General features: G+C 45.1%; 1 protein-coding gene across 2 annotated transcripts; it reads right to left on the reverse strand.

The window, feature by feature from the left end:
- Positions 1-5,505: 5,505 nt before the first annotated feature.
- Positions 5,506-21,338, reverse strand: RAC1 (Rac family small GTPase 1). 2 transcript variants are annotated; one of them, XM_073543008.1, is made up of 7 exons: positions 21,008-21,338; positions 13,056-13,127; positions 11,365-11,482; positions 9,925-9,960; positions 9,485-9,547; positions 9,020-9,179; positions 5,506-7,156 (listed from the first exon to the last, which is right to left on the reverse strand). In XM_073543008.1, exons 1-7 carry the CDS (start codon positions 21,040-21,042, stop codon positions 7,026-7,028), a joined length of 615 nt encoding a protein of 204 aa, XP_073399109.1. In that variant the 5' UTR covers positions 21,043-21,338; the 3' UTR covers positions 5,506-7,025. The 2 variants fall into 2 exon arrangements, with proteins under 2 accessions (XP_073399109.1, XP_073399110.1); XM_073543009.1 differs by lacking the exon at positions 9,925-9,960 and having other exon boundaries at positions 21,008-21,331.
- Between the last annotated feature and the right edge of the window lie 525 nt (positions 21,339-21,863).

Genomic DNA, 21,863 nt, shown 5'->3' on the forward strand with positions numbered 1-21,863 from the left:
ACGTTCTCGCGCAATCAGCGATAACCAGCGGGGGAGCGGGTCGTAGGTAAGTATCACACACAGCGATGTCGCTAGCAATATCGCTATAACGTCACCAGTTATAGCGATATTGCTAGTGATATCTCTTAGTGTGACATGCCCTTAAGAGTTAAAAGGCTTAGCGATACTTGACCCTGTAGGGAGCCCTCTAAGGCCCTGCTATTAACTAGGATGTCTTTCTGAAGGGCTCTAGTGTGGAATTGTGCCCACCTGACTGCTGGGATACATGAGGTTAGAGAGCCTAAGAGACATGGCCTGTCTGAGGGTCATGGATGGTCTATTAATTGCCTGAAGCACCTGCTGTATATGTTGTAATTTATCTAATGGTAACAGACACTGCTGAGTTTCTGAATCTAACAGTAAGCCTAGAAACTTTTGGACCCTTAAGGGCTGAAATCGGGATTTCTCATAATTTATTATCCATCCGAGGCTCTCTAATCTGGACTTAGCCATCTCTATCTGGGATAGACAATGGTCCACCGAATTCCCCACAATCAAAAAATCGTCTTAAGTATGGGACAATTAAGATATCAACCTCCCGCAAATGAGCCATAACTTCGGCCACTATTTTCGTAAATACCCGGGGCGCTGCTGAGAGACCAAAGGGAAGGGCTCTATACTGATAATGACGGATTATACCGTCTATTGAAACCGCCACTCTCAGGAACTGCTGGGAACCTGCGTGGATAGGCACATTATAGTTAGGCATAGATAGGTACGCATCTTTCAAGTCCACAACTGCCATAAAACACCCTTCAAACAACATTTTTATTGTTGAATTGATGGATTCCATTTTGAAGGTGCGATTAACCAAAAACGCATTAAGGAAACCTGAATTGATAATCGTTCTAAATGTTTTATCCGGTTTTTGGATTAGGAATAAGGGAGAGTAGAAACCTCTACCTCTCTCAGATTCCGGAACCTCTACCAGGACGCCTTTCAGGCACAGGGTTCAAGACCTCCGCTTCCAGAGCAGCTTGTTCGAGGGGCGAAGAACTTAAGGGAGTTGGTTTAAAGGTATCCTGTGGAACATAACTGAACTCCAACCTGAGCCCGGTGGATATTACATTCCACACCCAGTCGCTATTGGTGATCTGTAACCATGCTGGGAGGAAGGATGACAGTCTACCCCCCACGGGAATTGCTAGTCATTGGTTCGGTTTCTTCCGTTCTCTCGACGAGCGCCTAAACATGAAGCCCGTACCTCTTATTCTACCTTCCCATCTGGGACGGTCTCTCTTAGGTGAAGGCTTGCGCCTTCTCCCTTGACCGAATCTCCTATTAAATGGACGTCAGTAGGATGCGGACCAAAGATTTGGGAACTTTTTCTTATCGTCCCCGGCATTCTCAAGCAATTCATCCAGGACTGCTCCGAACAAATATTCCCCCTCACACGGGATAGTACAGAGTTTCGCTCTGGATTGAATGTCTCCCTGCCAGCACTTCAGCCATAGGGCTCTACGAGCCGCATTAGAGTCCTGCTGCCCTAGCGGCCATTCTTACTGCATCAGCAGAGGCATCTGCTAGGAAGGCTGCGGCCTCCTGGATTAGTGGTAGGGCCCCAAGAATTGTCTGTCTAGACGTTCCCTGTTTTAACTGCGACTCTAACTGGTCCAACCAGACCATCATAGACCTGGCCGTGCATGTTGATGCTACTGCTGGCCTTAAAGAACCGGCTGCAATTACCCAGGTACTTTTAAGGAAGGTATCTGCCTTCCTATCTAAAGTATCTTTAAGGGACCCCATGTCCTCAAAGGGTAGTGAGGATCTTTTTGACGCCTTCGCGATTGCCGCATCTAATTTGGGGGCCTTGTCCCAAGTGTTCACAGTCGGATCATCGAAGGGGTATCTACGCTTGAGGGCTGGTGGTAACGACCCTTTCTTATCTGGTTTCTTCCACTCTCTGCGGATCAGATCTTGAATCTTTTCGTTCAATGGGAAGACTCTTCGCTTCCTCTGCTCCAGCCCCCCCGAACATGACATCCTGCATGGATAACTGAGGCTTAGGCTCCTCCACTTCCATTGTCCCTCTGACTGCTTTTACCAGCTTGTCTACTCGGTCAAGCGGCAGACAAAACCGACCCGAGTCCTCTTCTGAGGAGGAGGACGAGGGAGATGAAACATGGGAGCCCTTACTTCTCCTCCATTCTACTGAGGAATCAGACTCCACAGGGTCCCCACCCCTTAAGCTTTCTGGTTGGGACAGGGATCTCAGGGTTTCTTTCATCTCTGCCCTGACTATGTCCCTTAAACTTGCAGCTACCCCGGGCAACTCTTCCGCCACTGTCTGCTGGATACAGGGGGGACACAACCTTTTGGGGCATGAGTCTGGTAACGGGCACGCACAAAATGCGCATTCTCTATGTTTGGTTTTACTCGTGGCTTTCTTCCCCTAAAATAAAACATAGAGGGAGGTCCCGTCACTGAGTGAACATTCACGTAGATCACTTACCAGTGCCACAATTAAGTAGTGGAGAATGAGGGGGCTCTTTCTCAGTCGATGCTCCTGTCTGCCCAGAGGAGCTTTTATGACTGGATTGGTCACTTCATCCCGCACGCTCCTTACTGTCACAGGACTCTTTCCTCTTTTGTTTGACCTGCCAAAGGTCATCCAGGGGCGGCAGTGAAGATTGTCGCTGCTGCTACCGCTCCTGACCGCTCTCCATTACTGCGTGCAATAATGTGGCTAAGGCCTGGCACCCATCCAGGGTCCTGCCTATATACCCCCCCTCTGGACAGCAGAATTTCCTCCTGCCGCACCCTCCCCCCTAATAGGGCCCCCCCTCCCCAGCTGGCGCCGCTGGCAGGTGAACTGGCGCCTGTCCGATGGGTGCCGCCATCTTGGGTCCTCGCACCTGTGCAGTGGCGCCGCCGCCGACCCGGAAGCGCCCCTAGGCTCTGCCCAGTCATCGTGACTCCATGACCGGAAGTCACGCGGGACGCCCGGGCCTCAGCACCCTGCAGCCGCCGGAGCCAGGAGCATACTTACCGGCGGCGTCTTTTATGGAGACGGACATCCTCCGGATGCCTCTCCCTGCTGCACACCGTGGCGTCCTCCAGGAGCTCCGCACCAGGCCGAGGTAGGAGACCCCCTCGCTACCTTTACCGGCTGGCCGGGGATCTGTCTGTAGGATCCCGTCCCCATGAACAGGAAACCAACGGATGCGTGGGAGAGGTGCCGCCCTTTTGTATCTAGGGTTCCTGAAGGGCGGATCCCCTCTCTCGTGGTGCTGTCATGGGAGTCTGAATAAAAATCGCCCGTATCTCGAGGACGTTGATCGGCAGAGTTGTCTCGTGTCGACCACCGACCCTGAACAGTCCGATTGCAAAACACCGCAACCCAGCCGAAAAGGCTGGCGTCCGTTGTCACAATCTGCCAGTGAATCGGAAGGAATGACCGAAGAGGGATGGGCGGAGCTAACCGCTGTCAGGAGGCCGAAGATGGCGCCGCCTGCAGACAAGAGGCAGGCTAGGAGTGGGAGCGCACCGCCTTGGCCAAGCGCCGCATAACAGAGCGGTGGGCGGGCCTAAAACAGGCGGGAGAGAAGCCCGCCTAAGGATGAAGGCGGGGGGCATGGCCATGACGCAGAGCAAGGCCCAAATTGAAGCCGGGGCCTGGAGTAAAAGCGGCGGCTGCTGGGGAACGCGGGGCGGTGCAGAGACATCGCTGCACCTCCGCGGCGACCGCTCCCGTCCGGATCGCTGCCTGAAGCCTGGCTGTAGATGATGGAATAAGATAAGTGCAGGGGAAGGGGGGGGGGGGGGGGGCGGCAGGGTGAGGAAAGAGGCTGTCAAGGGGGGCCCGTGATTCCACGGGAGACATGACACTCAGGAGCCCCATACTTACCCTCTGCCTGTTCCTTCCCCAGGGTTTTCCCTCTGAAGACGGAAGAGGTACCTTCATCATCCAGGTGGCGTCCATGAATCCTGTAGAAGGATGTCCGCGCCTCTTCCAAACCGACAGGCTCTGGTGGGCGACGAGGACCAGTCTGGATCGCCTGACACGCATCAGTGTTAGGTGCTCTTGGTCCTGCTGTGGAGAGCTATAAGGATACGGGGTGGCAGTACACACCGTACTCAGTCTCTTTGTGGGACTACAGATGTGACCATTCACTCTGTATCCCTCCGGAAACCTGAAAAGAAGCGACGCACACTGAGGTAGATATGAGTCTAATGAAAGACCCGTGTCCACCTCCTACTGACACTAAGCTAAACTGATGAAATTAGTGCCGGTCGGTGGGGTGTATACTGCGGAGGCGCTAACCTTTCTGTGCATAGTGTCAGCCTCCTAGTGGTAGCAGCATACACCCATGGTTCCTGTGTCCCCCCAATGAAGCGATAGAGAAATCAGTCTTGTGGTTGTCATTTCTGTTGTGCTTTGTTGAGTTAATCATATGCTCGTGCTCCGGGGCGGCCTGCGGGTTTTTTTGGTGCTCTGGCCTTCATCTTCTTCATACTGCCTTAATTGACAGGTCACTGAACAGTCAATGATCTGCCTCCTACTTTAAATACGGCACCTGTGCAGTTGCTAACATGGGTCTTAAAAAAAAAAAAAAAAAAAATTAACCGGCTGGCCGCTGTATTTAATGGTTCAATAACCTGTCATTTAAGCCCATAATAACAATTAGTCCAGGGCACCAAGAAAAAAAAACAAAAACCCACAGGCCACCCCAAAGCACAAGCATATCATTAACTCGAAAGTGCAAACACAGATTAAACAAGAACCACAAGACACATTTCTTCAACCCAGGTATCATTTTTATCAGTGTAACAGCACCAACATGACAGTATGTAGTTTACCGAGCAAAATCATGATGACAGGTTCTCTTTAGAGTAGATGTTTCATATATGGTATGGTAAAGTGGTTATTGAACAATACAAAAAGTTTCTAAAGAAAAACTTACTATATCTTTAGAAAGGTCATGATCCAAGTGCCATAAGTTTACCAGTTTGGAAACTAATGAAAGTTTGTGCAATTGGACAACCCCTTTAAAATGGTGTCTCAAGTTCATAAGTGTAAAATTGCAAAAAGCGTGTAAAGACAAGCAATTTTTCAATTCAACAAAAAAAAAAAAAAAAAAAAAAAAAAACATTCCAAGTTTTGTTTTACACTTTACAGTATACCATGCAGTCCCAGTGTGACAGATTACCCAGGCAAGGAGCCAACAGCACGAGCAGTGCTTTACAGCCGGCTTGCTCCGTTCCGAAGTGGGCGCTTTTCTGCCGTGCAGCCTGGGAGAGTTCTTCAGGAGCGCACCGCCCCTGGTTCAGAGTAGGAAGCCAGAGGCAAGAAGTGGTGCGATCCTAAAGCTTCATCTTGAGAACAATCTTCTATGTATTCCTGCTACTCCATCTAGACACTTAAATTTATATATTTACCATGTCAATTTATAAAATAGAAGGGGAAAAAAAAAAAAAAAAAAAAAAAAATCAAAATCAAGATCAATAAAAAGAGCCGTGCACCAGTTTTTATAGTTTAAGGATTTATTAATTCAAACATGCATGTAAAACACTAAATTGCATTAGCAAAAGATCAATGTAAAAACACTGTTCACAATATTTTTTTTCCTTTTCGTTTTTTTTTTTTGCAACATTGCTGAAATGCGCTTTGAGTTTGTTCGTGTTGTAGAAAGGTCAAGTCGCTTGTCATTTCTAATGGTGTTTGGTTTAAGGGATGCGAACCATGTCATTAATACTTGCCCTATTAAGACCTCACAGACCCCTAAAGAGCAGGACCGATTCAAGGCAATGCTTAAAAATAATAATTACGACGTATAATATAAAAAAAGATGACACTAAAGAAAAATTAGTAAAATTACTGCATCTGTATGGCCGTGTCAGCGTCGCCAACGTAAGAAGAGGTCTACACTGGTTTAGGATTTTCACATGATTTGTACACCTAGTGTTATAAGAAAACCATTAAGAGCACACCCTTAAGCAAAATTAACAAGAAAAAAGTATCAGTATTGGGTATAACTCATAAAACTACAAAAAAAAAGGCAAGTTACAATAATCAGATATTAGAATACAAGATACTTTACGAGCAAGATAGCATGGAAAGCATGTACAACTCCGAATCTGTGGGAATGACCGTTCTATACTGTAAGGACGTGAGTCACGGGTACAACACTCAAAATACCACGGTGCACCCCTCGTTATATACGTGCTCTGCCACCTAAACCAAGGTGGAGGACTCAACGAAACGGGGAGTCAGCTGGTGAAGAACTCGCCCTAGAGTAACCTTTCCTAATAAACACGCAATTTTTTTTTTTTTTTTTAAACCTAGTTTCATAGCGGTAGTGTCACCTTTAAATACTGTTGCTTCAATTTACTAGTAAAACCCTGAAAACTATATTTTACATCGCTGTCTTATTTCATTTTTTTTTTGTCCAAAAGAGCAGATTAGTACCCTTTAACCAAAATTTCATTTGTAACCCAAGCAGTAAAAAGATACATATCTCTAACATTCCTAAATAACCATTCTGATTTACAATGCAATACAGTGACTTAAGATTAATAAAGTTTTTTTTTTCTCAATATACGCAGTAAGGCCCTCGCGCCTCCTGTCAATGTATGAACAGTATCAACTCGTATCGCTACAGCCGCTTCTCCTGTGTCGTCAGAAGTCGTATCAGAGTAAAAAGTCATGTCTTTATTATATAGAGAGTTTTTAATGGCTCATGATCGTAGCACAAAAATATGGAACCGATGGGTGGGCATTTTGGCAACAATTAGTGGAAGAGAAAAAAAAAAAAGTAGAGGAAAAACCGTTTTCAGAAAGGAAATAAGGCTAAATAGATTAATCTATCCTTTAGGGAAGGGGATTAGTAGAATCTGGAGAAAAGATGCATGTCACATGTGGGAGGAAATGAATGTAATATTCTGTAGATTCAAGATTATAGGCAGAGAATGAAGTATTACAAATAGGGCTGGGGGAGTTGGCATTGTTGGAGTTTAGGACCGGGGTTGGGTGAGGAGAGCGAGGATTACAAAAGCAGACATTTTCTCTTCCTCTTCTTCACTGGGGGTGGACAGAGAACTGCTCGTATTGCTTCGTCAAACACGGTCTTCAGTCCTCGCTGTGTCAGGGCCGAGCATTCCAAGTATTTCACCGCACCTGTTGGAAGAAAGCCAAACACTTGTACAAGGACCTCGTACTTGTTTTACAGAAAGCACAAACCGTTCTTACAGAATATGGAGGTGGAGAGGCCTCCTTTAAGAAGTTTTGCACTTCTCTGGGACCAACCGTCGCGGCTCAATAAAGACTGCAATGTAAAAACTGTGTGCAACCAAGACATGTAAAAGGGAAAAACCGCTACCACTGCCGGCAAATGAACGCACTGTCTTTTCTTCATTTTCTCACAACAAAGATCAATACAAATGTCCTATGATGTAATACACCTCTCAGTAAGAACACAGACAACCTGATTGAAGCAAAACCTATAATACACGGTTAAATTTAAAAAACAAATATATAATTAAAAAATATAAAAACAAATATATAATTATATTCCCATATGGTATTAAAATTTAATCAATCGTGTCCATATAGTAGCTAAGGAAGAATGGTAGACCATTCGAGAATTTAAATACCAAAGCAAGAGACCTCGAATCTAAGGCTGTGTGCACACGATGCGTTTTGTTAAGCGTTTCCGCAGCGTTTGAGCCGGCTCAGACGCTGCAGAAACGCTTAAAAGATGCATCAAATTAATTAGCATGCGTTTTTGGCTCTCTGTGCCAATGCATGCGTTTTTAACCGCTCAGGAATCGCTTAGCGGCTAAAAACACAGCATGCTCATTAATTTCTGCATTGCTGAGCGTTTTTAGCCATCCCCAATGATCCCAGAAATCGCGTGTCAAAAACCGCGCGGAAAAAGACGCGCGATTTCTGGGAAGGGGATCCTTTTCCTGAGCGTTTAAAAACGCTAGCGTGGGCACATAGCCTTAGGGTCTAAGATTCAAGGTCTCTTGCTTTGGTATTAAGAGAAGAGCGAATTTGAAGAGGTCCAACCTCTGGGACCTGCACTGAGAGGCTGAATGAAGTTTTATTTTGGTTGCAAAATGGAGTGGTGACAGGGCCGTCATGCTCTATGGGGCTGCTGGAAAAAAGCCATGAGCAGCCCCACTGGGAATGAAATGAGCAGCGGTCAAACGTGCACTGCCACTCCATACTGATGGGGGATACAAGTGCCACATTCTGCCAATCAATGCAGATCTCCTGTGGATAGGGACTTGGCATCATTGCACAACCCCTTTAAGGTAATCTCTGATAGTTTCTTAAAGGGAATCTGTAAACAGGTTTTTGCTACTTTGTCTGAGAGAAGATGAATTGAATCACTTAGATTATCAGGTACAGCCATTCTGACAGGTCTTTTAGATTTAGAAGGAAGCAGAGCTGAGAAAGCCAACTCTGCCCAGACCAGGATCTCTGTGTACAAAGTCCATAGAGAGTGAGCTGCTTATCACAGGAGGGGGGGTGGAGTCAGACTAGTCCAGCAATGTTAATCTACTGATAAATCCTTCAGTTAGTAAACAGCTAGCACTTTTACAGATGACATCCATGAATTCTGTGTTTCAGCCTCCATCTCCTGCTGTCTTCACATTACATGGCAAAAACTTGCTGACAGACTCCCTTTAAGAACCTGACACTTTGCTGCCCGATCACTAGCTGCATGATTTCAGCCATGTTTGGTTAACTTGACGACCAAGTTGTATGGGAGACTAGTTGAACAGATGGATTCACAGTGACTTTTTGCCGCACGTCCCCCTGTAGAGAAAGACCTGTCAGTCACTGGGAGCTGGTGAGAAGTTTCACGTCCAGCTCACCCCCTGGCGGCTGTTAAAGTATGTTTTCACTGAAAAGCTGCAGTGTTTTAAAGTCATACTTTCATGGCTGAGACATGCAGCACGTTGTTCAGAGAGCATGTATCATGTCATGTTCCTACGCCTTAAAAAAAAAAAAAAAAAAAAAGTTACATACCGATCTCTTTTGCCATGGCAAGTCCCTGAGGATAGGTAATGGGTGTAAGCTTCTTCTCCTTCAACTTCTCGATTGTGTCTTTGTCGTCTCTCAGATCAAGTTTTGTGCCCACTAGGATAATGGGAGTGTTAGGACAATGGTGTCGGACCTCCGGGTACCACTATGTAAGAATCAGAGGGTAAATTAAAGAGCGTCATCGTCAGTCGTGTAGATCGTGTGTCATGTCTGCACCAATAAACCTTCCAAACAATGAGGCAGCTTAACACTAACACCATGAAAGAAGTCAGGATTCGCTGCGAGTCCAAATACCAGAGACCCTGGCTCCAGTGCGTCCCCCTATTCATTGATGGGGAATCATGTCACCAGACATTGACCTTCTCACCCCCAGACCCGCCAGCAGCCTGTAAACATCCCCACATTCCTGCAACTGTAGCAAGCCCCCTCCAAGTGGAAATGTGCGTTTACCTTAGCACGGACATTTTCAAAGGAAGCCGGGCTCACGAGAGAAAAGCAAATAAGAAACACATCCTAGAAAACAAGGGAAAGACAGTAAAAAAGTTAATAGCATTCACTAAACATACCAATCAGACACGGAACTTAAGAGACTCTGCAAAAAGATCAGAAAAGCAAATATTACTTGGAAGGGGAAAGTGTGCTTTAAAATTTAGAATCAGGGAAGTGCAAACCACATTGAAAACATAAGAACATGAAAATGAAATTAATTCTTCCTCTATTTCCCCACTCAGGGTGGTTTTAGATTGTAGATCAAAAGGGACATAAGCATTAATTGTGCTCTGCAAGCAAGGCGACACTTTCCGCAGATCGCAGCCTACACCAAAGAGAAGGTGGCGGACATGACAGACGTGGCAGACCGCTCCGTTAGCTGCAGGCTTTCATTAACTCACCGAAACATTGGCCGCTTTGGGGCTCGGGCTTATAGCCTAGCAAGAAATATTCAGATTCAAAAGCAGAGTTTAGCGCTTTATGGACGCTCGCCTCCCTCCTGTGACTGGGAGAAATTACCGCCCACGTCTCGTGCAACACGGGCTAAAATTGGCCTTACAGAGATGAAGGCAGAGCAGAGAGACAGATGGAAGTGGAAAATTCTGCTTTATAGTTTTAGAAAATTCTCAAAGAAAAACAAAACAAAAAACTGTAGACTGCAACCATCGGGGCAAATTATATACTGCTCTGTGCATGAATGTTTTGGTGCATTTTACCAATACAATCACACAGGAAGAAGTCTCTGCCCAAATAAAGTCTTGGAGGCCCACTGTGACTACTGGGAGGAGTGGGGGGCACATGAATGCTGTTGACTAGTGATCAGCGAATGTGCTGGGATAAGGTGTTATCTGAGCATGCTCTGGTGCTAATCGAGTGACTTCGGCATGCTTGAATAATATGTTTGAGTCCCCGCGGCTGCATGTCTCGCGGCTGTTCGACAGCAGCAACACATGCAGCGATTGCCTACTTGTTACACAATCCTTGCATGTGTTGCGGCTGCCGAACAGCCACGAGACATACAGCCACAGGGACTCGAACATATTATTCGGGCATGAAGACACGCAGTTGGCATTTGAGCATGCTCCGATAACACCTCATCCCTGCACATTCGCTCATCACTACTGGTGACCTAATATTCACCCACCATACAAATAACCCACTTGGTGGTAGCTACCGGGAAAGTAAAACCCATTTAGCCCAATACCATAAACACGATGAAAAAAAAAAACCTTTAAGAAATAATTCAGCAGAAACTTAAAGTGTCAAGGAGTTCCACTAGTCTTAACAATACATGGATAATATACAATGTCAGCTTTCCTCTTGTCAACACAGTGTCGGTAAGTAGACAGGTCCCATTGGCAAGAGGAGTAGAAACTAATGTGTTTAAGGGAGTAACAACAATTTTGCAGCAACTCTTGCTAAAACTGTCATTTTATCGGGAATACTTTTTTCATAAACTGGCATGTCAGGAGATCAGATTATGTCCTTTTCAAAACGATCTTTCATAAAGTTTTAGGCACCGCATCAGATGATTTTACTAGCAGATCGCTTCTATATGCAGCCAATGCACACGTCTGAGCCATCGCACGTCACTCCAAGAAGCAATGCTGGCAAATAATACGTTCTACCAAGACTGAGCAAACCGAACAGAGACTGCACCGAGCGAGCAAAATGGCTTTACCCCCTCCACCGCATCTGATCATGTAAGAAAACTTTAGCCCAAAGCTACAATTACTCAGGAGGAAACTTGCATCCCCAAAAAAGCGTTCAGGTTTGATATAGCGAATAAGAACTATGCAAGACAGTAAGAGCTCCATAACAAAAGAAATACAGATCCTTACCGTCTGTGGGTAAGAGAGCGGACGCAGCCTATCGTAATCTTCTTGCCCAGCAGTATCCCACAGTCCTAGATTCACTGGCTTTCCATCCACCATGACATTGGCAGAGTAGTTGTCAAATCTGAATATTAGTGGATAATGAAGAAAATTCTAAGGTTAAACTGTTCGTGCTCATGACTAAAGCTAAGCATTAGGGTGCGCTCCACCGAGAATCCAAGTGTGCAAATTCTCGGTGTGTTACAGTAGGCAGCAATGGGAATGAGCTGTCGAGAAAGTGTTATGTGCACGCTGTGGATTTAAAAGCCGCATGTCAATTTAAGCTGTGGGTATCAGTGCACATTTGACCCTTTGCAGTACAGAGTAAAACTTACACATTTTACACACACAAAAAAAATATAAAAATCCACAGTGGTATTTATTGCCGCTTTTTCCCCCTGGTGCAGGTACGGCTTGTAGCACAGTACCTGTATACATAAAGGGCTTCATGCCAGCTGGAAAACAGACATTTTCATTAAAAAAACCAAAACAAAAAAAAAAACTCAAAAACACTATAGGTTTGTGAAAAAGTTGTAGGAAAAAGTAGAAATCAGGGAGCCAGTCATACAGCACTACTGGGATGGCTCAATATAAAACAAGACGATAGTAAAAAGTATCCACGCAACATATGTAGTGTACAGAAGTCTTTGTACAGCAGGTGCGAACATTAAGCACAACACTGAGTACAAACAAATCCATCAATACCACAAGGAAAAAAATGAAAATCAACTGCTTCTACTGTGGGTCAGGGAAACCAACCACTAGGCAAAAAGTATATCAATGGGTGACCAAAAGCAGACAGAACCAACAGAACAAAATCCCACTACAATAATGTAAAAACATCCTTGAGGGGTTTATATAATGGCAAAGTTTAAAGGAGAACCCGTATCTAAAGAAATCAGTAACCTCACGGTCCCAAATGATTTTTGGTGGAATAACGTGACTATGGATCAAACGATCACCCAGAGATCTACACCGCAGGAGAGGTGAAATCAATCGTTTTTATTACAATTATTTGGACATTTACGTGACCGATATCGGGGTTTACAAAGCAATATTTTTATCAGATACGGCCCGTGGAGAGTATAGTTTTACAACAGCAGGAGACCACCAACTTACGCAGTGCAACTGGATCAGTGACCAAATCTACAGGGGGGGGGGGGGGGGGGGGTGTACTTGTCTATTAAGTGTCCAGAGGCGGCATTATGGGAACAGAGCTGTGTGTGATAACGTTTCCATTACTTCTATTCACTTTTCAAAAAGTTTCAGAAACTGCTTGTCGCAGCTGCCCTGCCAACATACAGCACTGGCTAGATTTGGTGCACATCAATTTACAGGACCCCAGTCCAGCTACCATGCCAATCTGTGGCCGCTGGATGGCTGCCTTGAGCACCATGGCTTTTCTTTTGGCTTGGTGCGACATCACACTGCAATGATGTAGTCTTGCTTGGCTAGCAAATCAAGAGCCGCAGATGATGCAAGGAGGTGGCAAAAAGTTACCGACCTGGGCCCTGAAAATCTATTTGCACCACCTCTGTTACGTGTAGGCAGCTCTTCTCATCACGGCCATTTATTGCTTTTGACGTCTAGCTCTCCTTTGAGAAAAGCACACGGGTAAATGAATAAGTTTTGTGAGAACTTTGGGCCACGATACTTACACAGTTGGGATGTATTCTCCGGGGAAAGCATTTGTAGTGTAACTGATGAGCAAACAGGTCTTACCCACAGCTCTGGAATATGAAGATAAACAGGTTAATGAGACCTGGAAGAAATCAATGCATATTTACTGCATGTCATTTACCAATCCGTCCAGCAGATACCAACTACTTAAGACTAGCCATAATACACTATTTTACCCTCTGCTACACAGATGACTTTATGAATAGGATAACCTATAGTCAAGGAGTGTACCTGCAGCCTGTAGGATATTACACAGGTAATAGATTATATTCTGTTTATTTTTAAACATAAACCATGTTAATTACAAAGTAAGCAAATAATCCAAAAGGTTATGCCCTCTGACCTGGGTAAGCATCCTTCCCTGTAGCACAGCCCCTGATACAAAATGTCCATCCTGTTTATAAACAGCGTATTTCCCATCTGTGCAGCTATTTCTGACCGACTCCATTATTAAAGGGATTTTCCACTACTCAGACTCCCTTCTTACATCATGTATTCTCTAGTGTAAGATAATAAGAGATGCTCCCCTCCCGCAACGGGTCTCCCAGAGCTTGCATGGCATTATTATGTCACATGAACATGGCTGCCATCAGCAGACATTATTGAGCTGCTGTGCTCACACCTTACCCAGATGTCCGAGGATCGTCCGAAATAAGTGTGAGAGAAGCAGATCGTCACCATGACTGGCTGCAGCGCCCACGTTCCATAATGTCACAAAAGCTCTAGTAGAGACATTGATGAAACAGTGCGACAGATGAGTATCTTATTTTTATTTTACACTGGATGATGCACTTAAGAGGTTGTCTGAGTAGTGGGCAAACCCGATAAAGAATATAATAGTTGTCTTAACGGGGTTTATCATAAAAATGGTTAAAATGGATAAGTGCATGGAAAATATATAAAGAAAAAAAAAAAAAAATCATTCTCCCCTGCTTGTACCGATTGCCCGCAGAGCAGGGGAGAATGATGAGAGTTGTGTTTAACACCTGGCGGGAGGGAACAGCGCTTACTGTAATGCTTCTTCCCCGGCGCCGATGTGTGTCACATGGATGACATCCATGTGTATGCACGTGTGCTGGATGTTTTATGGCCCGTGCCAACATTAAAACGGACACGTCAGCGTGTTTTGCCCACGAACCCACAGCCCGTGGAAACACACTGACATGTGCACAGACCCATTCACTTGAATAGGCAAATAGCCCTCCGTTTCTCCAGAGTCTCTCCACATGGCTGCCCAATAGTATGAAATTCCGTGACACACCCATGGTGTCCATATGAGTACTGCACCCCTAGATGAATTCAATGAGAGGTATAATTCATAAAATGGGGGGGGGGGGATTCTGCTGTTTTTGCACCTTATGTGCTCTCCCAGTGGGTCATGGCAACCTGCAAACCATAACAGTAAAATCTGGCGCTCCTCCCCTTCCAAGCCCTGCCATGTGCCCAGTGGTTTACCCCCACATATGGGGTATCAGCATACTCAGGACAAATTGCACAATAACTCTTGGGGTCCAATTTCTTCTGTTACCCATGGGAAAATAAAAAACGGGGTGAAAAGATCACTTTTGAGTAAAAAAAAAAAAATATGATTTTTTTTTTATTTACATCTCTACGTTATAAACTTCTGTGAAACACCTAGATAAGTTCCTTGGGGGGGGGGGTTTCCACTGCTTGAGCACGTCAGGGCCTCTCCAAACGCAACATGGCGTCTGATCTCAACTCCAGCCAATTTTGCATTGAGAAGTCAAACGGCGCTCCTTCCCTTCTGAGCTCAGCTACGCACCCAAGCAGTGGTTTACCCCCACATATGGGGTATCAGCGTACTCAGGACAAAATGCACGATAACTTTTGGGGCCGATTTCTCCTGTTACCCTTGGGAAAATAAAATTTGGATCTAAAGTTATTTTTGTGTGAAAAAAGTTATTTTAAAACATTCCAAAATTTCCTGAAGCACTTGAAGGGTTAATAAACTTCTTGAATGTAGTTTTGAGCACCTTCAGGGGTCCAGTTTTTATAATGGTGTCACTTTTGGATATTTTCTATCATATAGACCCCTCAAAGTGACTTCAAATGTGATGTGGTCCCAAAAAAAAAAAGTTGTAAAAATGAGAAATCACTGATCAACTTTTAACCCTTATAACTTCCTAACAAAAAAAAAAAAAAAAAAGGTTGCTCCCAAAATTGTGCTGATGTAAAGTAAACATGTGGGAAATGTTACTTATTAAGTATTTTGTGTGACATATCTGGGGGTAAAAGGGTTAAATTCTGCTGTCAATAGTGACCATAGCATCTAGATGGTTATCAGTGTGGGGGCTCCATCATTAACCCCATTGGCACCCTGAGATTTTGATGGTGCGGTCGTGATGGCCACCATGGCAATTCATTGGCCAAATAGCAGCTAGAGTTAGAGAGGACAGTTCAAAACTGAAGAGGTCCCTAAACAAAAAAAAAAAAAATTAAGTTTCCTTGAAAAGAAATAAAAAGTTACTGCTACATTATTAAACTTTCTAAAATGCTACCAAAATAAAGCAACATTTTACAAAAGGCGCTGATGTAAAGAAGACATGAGGGAAATTAATTTATTATTGATTGCATGGTCTGACTATCTGGATTAAGAGGGATAATCAGTCAAAAGAAAAATTGCAATTTAAGATAATTGTCAAATTTTTTTTTTTTTTTTTTATAAATGCAGAACATAACCTAAATTTACCATCATCATAAAGTATAATGTGTCTCGGAAAAAAACTGGCTCAACATAAATGGGATATATTGAAGTATTCCAGAGTTACTACTTAAAGTGACAAATCAGATTTTTTTTAAAAATTACCTCTGTCACTAAGGGGTTAAAGCTTTGATGCTGTGCTTGATAAAAAACAAAAACAAAAAAATCTATATTTATTTATATAATCCCAATATTACAGTGTGGTATTGGGCTGGGACTTTTCTGAATAAATGTGCAGAATTATGCCATTTACTGGATCAGATACGGCTCAAACAATATAGAAATTAGAAAACCCAAATTAAAACTTCCCATCTCTGTGTGCCGAGATATCACCGAGTGATGTTACAGCAAAACATCCAACGTCTCAGTGTCCCTATGGCAACTCTTCCTGTCTCGTGCTCTGGCAGTTGAGACTTGTGATAGCCGGACCTGCGGATTTCCATGTCCCTCTCCTGCCACACTTTTGCCAGATGTTACACTAGAAGCGGAATTCTCAGGAAATCCCATTCACTCCGCTCCACAGGAACATGTGCTCTGAAAACTATTTGTATTTAAGGCCTCAGTCACAAAAAAAAAAAAAAAAAAAAAAAAATTCATTTACAAAAAAAAAAAAAATAATTACATGCAGACATGTTAGTAGGGACATTAATCTTTGTAGATTGCCCTCCTATACCATCCTAATGTCCCCCCAAAAATGTATACATGAGGCCAGGGTTGCCCATTTGGCGATAGCGCCAAATTCCATAAGGTTTGTAACATGTATGAATGCATTCTAAGGAAGCAGCGCCTTTATCGCTGCGAGAGAAGTGTCACTAGAGCTAATGAGATCTGACACAGATCTATAGGGTCAGTATGGCCAGTGGCCCCAGCCTCCTACACTGGCAATGAGAGGTCACGTCTGCCTCTCCTGCAGACTTATACAAATAGGTACAGCCCTTACCCTCTTATTTTTGGAATTACATACACTACTACACAGACACGAGGGCCTCCTGCCTTCCAGCACTATGCAGCCTAACGCCAAGTACATTCTCATGTAGAGGCCCCATTCACATAAGATAGCATAAAGCTCGGTTGGGTCCAGAGTTCTCCCTGTTCTGTATGAGACGGCCACTGAGGGAAAATACCTTTGTGAACAGCTCATCTCCAGGGAGAACAAGAGGATCGGCGGTTAAAAATCCAACAGGCCGGATCCTTCTCTTCCATTACTTCATCTGTCAGTGATGAATCCGGAGAGGCCGGCCGACTGTCAACAGATCCCACTGATACCGGCAGGATCGGCAGACTTTAGTTTTTTGTTTAAGGATGGCCTAAGCTTAGCCTGCATCCCAACAGCAAGTCAGATCAGTCCTAACATGCCAGAATTTAGAAACGCTTATACTGCAGCGGAAAAAAAAAAAAAAAAACTCCTCTACTGATCCTGCCTGTCTCCTTGCTTGCTCATCCACAAAGGACAGCGCAGAACCGTTTTCGCCACATAGTGGTCATGTACCGACTCTCCCGGAAAAGGAAGCAGCATGAGCGTCAGGGACCCGAGCGGCGCTATGGATCAGTAGGAGAGTAGAGATTTATTAAAATCAGGAGCAGCATGGCATTAAAGGGAAAAAACAAACAAAAAAAAAAAAATGTTTACGGATGGTTGGGCTAATGAATCACTTACAAAGTGAGTGCAGGGATTTCTAAAAGACGACTAAAAAAAAAAAAAAAAAAAACACTGACTTGACAAGGCATTTATATACAGATTAACAGGTAACACCTGCAGTATTTTTTTTTTTAGAGAAGTTAACTAAAAATTCAAGATATTAAACTAAATGGGAATGAAAAAAACAAAAAAATCCTCTGGGGTTTGTTAATGCTCTTGGGCCTAATGACACATATTTTGGGAACATAAATGGATTATAATAAGCAGCCCTGGTGATACTTATGTATTTCAGGATTCTCTTACAGCTGTATATCCACGTGACCGCTGCAGCCAATCACAGGCAATTGTTGGTTGTACAACGGGAGATTGCCAAGATCAGCGATAGGCTCCAGCGCTCACAAGACTATGCAGATCCTCAAAGCTGTGGGGGGGAAAAAAAAAAAAAAAAAAAAAAAAAAAAATCTACAAAAACAGACATGTCCCATCGTGTCTTACCGTTCTAGCAGAGTGGTTGGGATGATAGAAATCTCGTGCCCACCGTGCTTTTATAATGCCGCGTAAACTCATCTGCGCTGCGTTTTTCCAATCTGCAACATGTTAATTTCTCTTTGGGGTATGCTGAGTTTTATGTCAGATTTTCCCCATAGACTTACATTAGAGGCGGGAAATACGTAGGTAAAAAACACAGGCATCTTTAGCGTGTTTCCTCGGTGGAAACATCAAGAATGCGGGTATTCCGCACCCAAGCATGTCAATAAAATTGTCAATGCAGAAAAAAAACAAACCATGGAGTATAAAATACAAAAGCAGTTTTACTTAAAGCATGATACGCCAAACAGTCAAAAATGAGATGATGGGCATGTTAAAAAACGCAAATAACCTAATGGGAGGGAAGGAAGGAAGATCCATTTTTTTAATAAAAGTGGCAGATTTTGACTGATGTAAACAAACTGAAGTGTGAAACAGGCCTTACAGTATATGGTCCGCTTCACATGTCATAGGCCGGGGTCACACTGGCGAGGAATACAGCCGAGTGAGAGGCGCTAAAAGCACGCATTACACACGGACCAATGATTCTCTATGGGGTCCCTCGCACCAGCCGTATATTTCTCATCCGTATTCTACGGTCCGTGCCAATCGCAGCATGCTGCGATTGTCAGCGTACTACGCCCGTAGTACGCCAATGCAAGTCTATGGGTGCGCAAAAAATACGGATTACACACGGACCACACATGTGACTTGCGAGAAATACGCACCAGGTGTCTTTTAGAAAAGCCGACAATTCAGTGCGCGATACAGTAAACTCACACTGACAGGTTTAATAAAGAAAGAATAGATATAGACACATAGAATACATATATATGCATTCTATGTGTCTATATCTATTATTTCGTTTATGTTAGAAACCCTGGCATAGGGCTCCATTATATGTCCACTTTGCAAGGCGGCGAGAAAATCTCGCCATACCGATTGCATACGGATGCTTATATGTGCAAAATACGCAACCACACCTTGATTACTGTTGACATACGGAGCACTGTTTAGGGGCCATTCATCCGTATTACGCATGTAAAATACTGACCGTATTTTGCGTCGGTTAGTGTGACCCCGGCCTTATTATTGTGTACTGAGCCCACCCAGGAAAAAAAACAACCTGTTTTAATCCCGGAGTCATGGATCAAAAATCATTCATCCAAGTTCTAGCGTCTGTAAACATCATTGAAGATACATTGATCTTTCTGTTTGCAAGTTTTAGTTTCTTGCATATGAGAAATCACTGATGGTAATTATTAATTGAATCAAAAGAAAAAAAAAAAAAAAAAAAAGCTGGACGTCAGAATGAGGCAAAAAGGGCAAATCTGCAGTGTTATTATAGTAGCAGAATTGTGGATGAAGTTTTCCCGAAAATCAAAGCGGAAATCGAGCGGGGCTGTGGACATTACATCTGCAGCTCGTCTCCATCTTTGGAATTACAAAGGGTTAAAGAGAATGTAGCACAGCTACTGTAATTTAGCAGCGGATACGACCGGTGAGCACGTTCCCCAATACCACATGACCCGACGCATTAAATGGTCACAAGAGTTAAAAAGGGCTGTAGGAGATTATAAGACTAGAGGACTCTGCGCGGAATTACTGCTGATACCTGCACGGTGACGTTCTCAGACGAGTGGTGGTAACTGCCATCATCCATGACTGATCATGTACGACCAATGCCATGAAAGAGCCGATTGCCATCGCTGCAGCCAAACGCTGATTATCAGCAGTATTACTACCAGGCCTACAGCAGTCGCACGAATGATGTGCAGGATACAGACGCCAACACCACTATAGACGGACTAATGCAAGCAACGTCACCCCTATACACACTGATCCAGAGGAAAAAAAAAAATTATATATATATATACACACACACATATATAGACACACACACACACTCTTATTAGGAAGGAAGCTTGGAGGTGTATTGGATTTCCCCAGTCACTGCTTGTTTAAAGGGGATGCCCACTGAAAAAAAGTAGGTGATAACTTGCTGATCGGTGGGGTTCAATGGTTGGGACCGGCTCCAATCATCAGGACAGGGGGTGTATGTATACATATACACATGCAACACAGATGTGACTGTGCCCTCAGAATGTAATGGCGGTGATGCTGCTCCATTCATTCCCTATGGGGCTGCTTAGCGGTGAATTCAGGTTTTCCTTGAAGTCTGTGAATGAATGGAGCAGTGGTCAGACATCCCCTCCGCCGTTCTCTTCTGTAATTCAGGATAAATATTCCCCGTTCTGCGGATCGGTGCCAGTCCTAATAGTCAGACCCCCACCGATCAGCATTTGTCCGACATATATTGCTTATTTCCATTGGACAACCCCTTTAATGACATTGATGTGTGTCTAAACCTTCATTTAAAGGGAATGTTTGCCTGTAAGAATGTTTTGAGGCATGCCGGACAAGGTCCAGGAACTGTGACATCTGCACCCCCTCTAACATAGTGAACTCCCTCACTATACATACCGGGGAATGAATATATACACATTCACAATCGCTTCCTGTACATGGGGCAATATGACAAGTCATCATCCACAGCTGGCACACATGGTATACAAGGGCCCCTGCGACACTGCTCCATATCCGCTGCTGTATACAGCTGGGATCAGCGGTGTCGCTGCTCCTAACACTACTGTGACCCATCGGGCTATAAGCCTTCCGCTACAGACAGAACGGCACTTTTTGGAAAATAAAATGGTCCCCATCATAATCCGCGCCGCCCCTATCCTCGTATCTGATGTGAGGGCGCCGCACAACGCGTTTCCGTCAGTCTCAGGCAGCAGACACACAGGACGCCCCTTTGGCACCAGCAGAGACTGCTCTGCTCAGACACATTCCTAGCTGTCACAGGAAGCTGAGCGGCACCACAGGGGTTAAACCCTGATCCCAGCTCAGATCCCCTCACTAGATCCCTGCCCGGTGCCACATCCGCAGCCGATCCATGCCGGGAGGGGGCTGGCTGATCGTCCCTGCCCCTCCACAGCTCCAGGCCCTGCAGCCCTCGCCCCCGGAGCGGCACTCACCCGTCTCCCACCACCACACACTTGATGGCCTGCATGGCTGCTCCGCGTCGACGCTCCCGGTAGCGGGAAAAGGAAGAGAGAAGGAAAAAAAAAAAAGGGCGGCGCCGAGAGGCCGGACGGGGCTGCTCGGGTGACCCGCTGCGCTCACTCCTGCCTCAGCGACACCGGCGGCTCCTGTGTGCACGAGAGACCGAAGAGAGCACCGTGTAAGAGGAGGAGCAGCGGCGGCCACCACCCTGAGCCCGGAGCCGGAGCGCCTCAATAATAAGATGCAGGAAGCGCGCAGCCCGCGTCACTACCGGCCGCGCCTCGAAACGCGGCGTGCACGCGCCTGGGTGCGCCCCGGAGGTCGGCGGCGCGCCGAGGGAGACCGACGTCATAGGGGAAAACGCGGGCAAGGGGCGTCTACTACTCTGGCAGTGGGGGAGGGTGCGCGCCACCTGGTGGTCGCTGCCGAGCATAGCGCGCTTCACTCCTAGCCAGGCAATGGTATGTGCACACATAGTTTTTTGGGTGTGCGGATTTTGGAGAGAAAACCGCAGGATAGTCCTGCGGTTTTAGGCTGTGTGCACAGTTTGCGGATTAGGTGCGGATTCATCCGCGCGGATTTTGTAAAATCCGCAGGTGAAACCGCAGGTCAAAAGACCTGCGGTTTTACCAGCGGATTGCTCTGCGGTTTTGCCCTGCGGTTTTCCATCTCCTCAAATGGAGGAGATGGCAAACCGCAGGAGAATCCGCAGAAAGAATTGACATGTCAATTCTTTCTGCGGATTGAAAACCGCAGATAATCTGCGCGGAAAATTCCGCACCGTCTGCACTGCGGTTTTTGATTCCCATAGGGAATCATTGTACTGTA

This window comes from Dendrobates tinctorius, unplaced genomic scaffold (genome assembly GCF_039654945.1).
Source record: "Dendrobates tinctorius isolate UK_male_01 unplaced genomic scaffold, ASM3965494v1 ptg000129l, whole genome shotgun sequence".
Classification (NCBI taxonomy): Eukaryota; Metazoa; Chordata; class Amphibia; order Anura; family Dendrobatidae; genus Dendrobates; species Dendrobates tinctorius.

Excerpts from the sequence above, each read along its gene's own strand:
- RAC1 (XM_073543008.1), bottom strand. The coding sequence starts at position 21,042 with ATGCAGGCCATCAAGTGTGTGGTGGTGGGAGACGG. Across the intron at positions 13,128-21,007 it reads TGTGTGGTGGTGGGAGACGG|AGCTGTGGGTAAGACCTGTT; the intron begins GTGAGTGCCGCT and ends TTCATATTCCAG. Across the intron at positions 9,961-11,364 it reads CGCTCTCTTACCCACAGACG|GCTATAAGCCCGAGCCCCAA; the intron begins GTAAGGATCTGT and ends ATTTCTTGCTAG.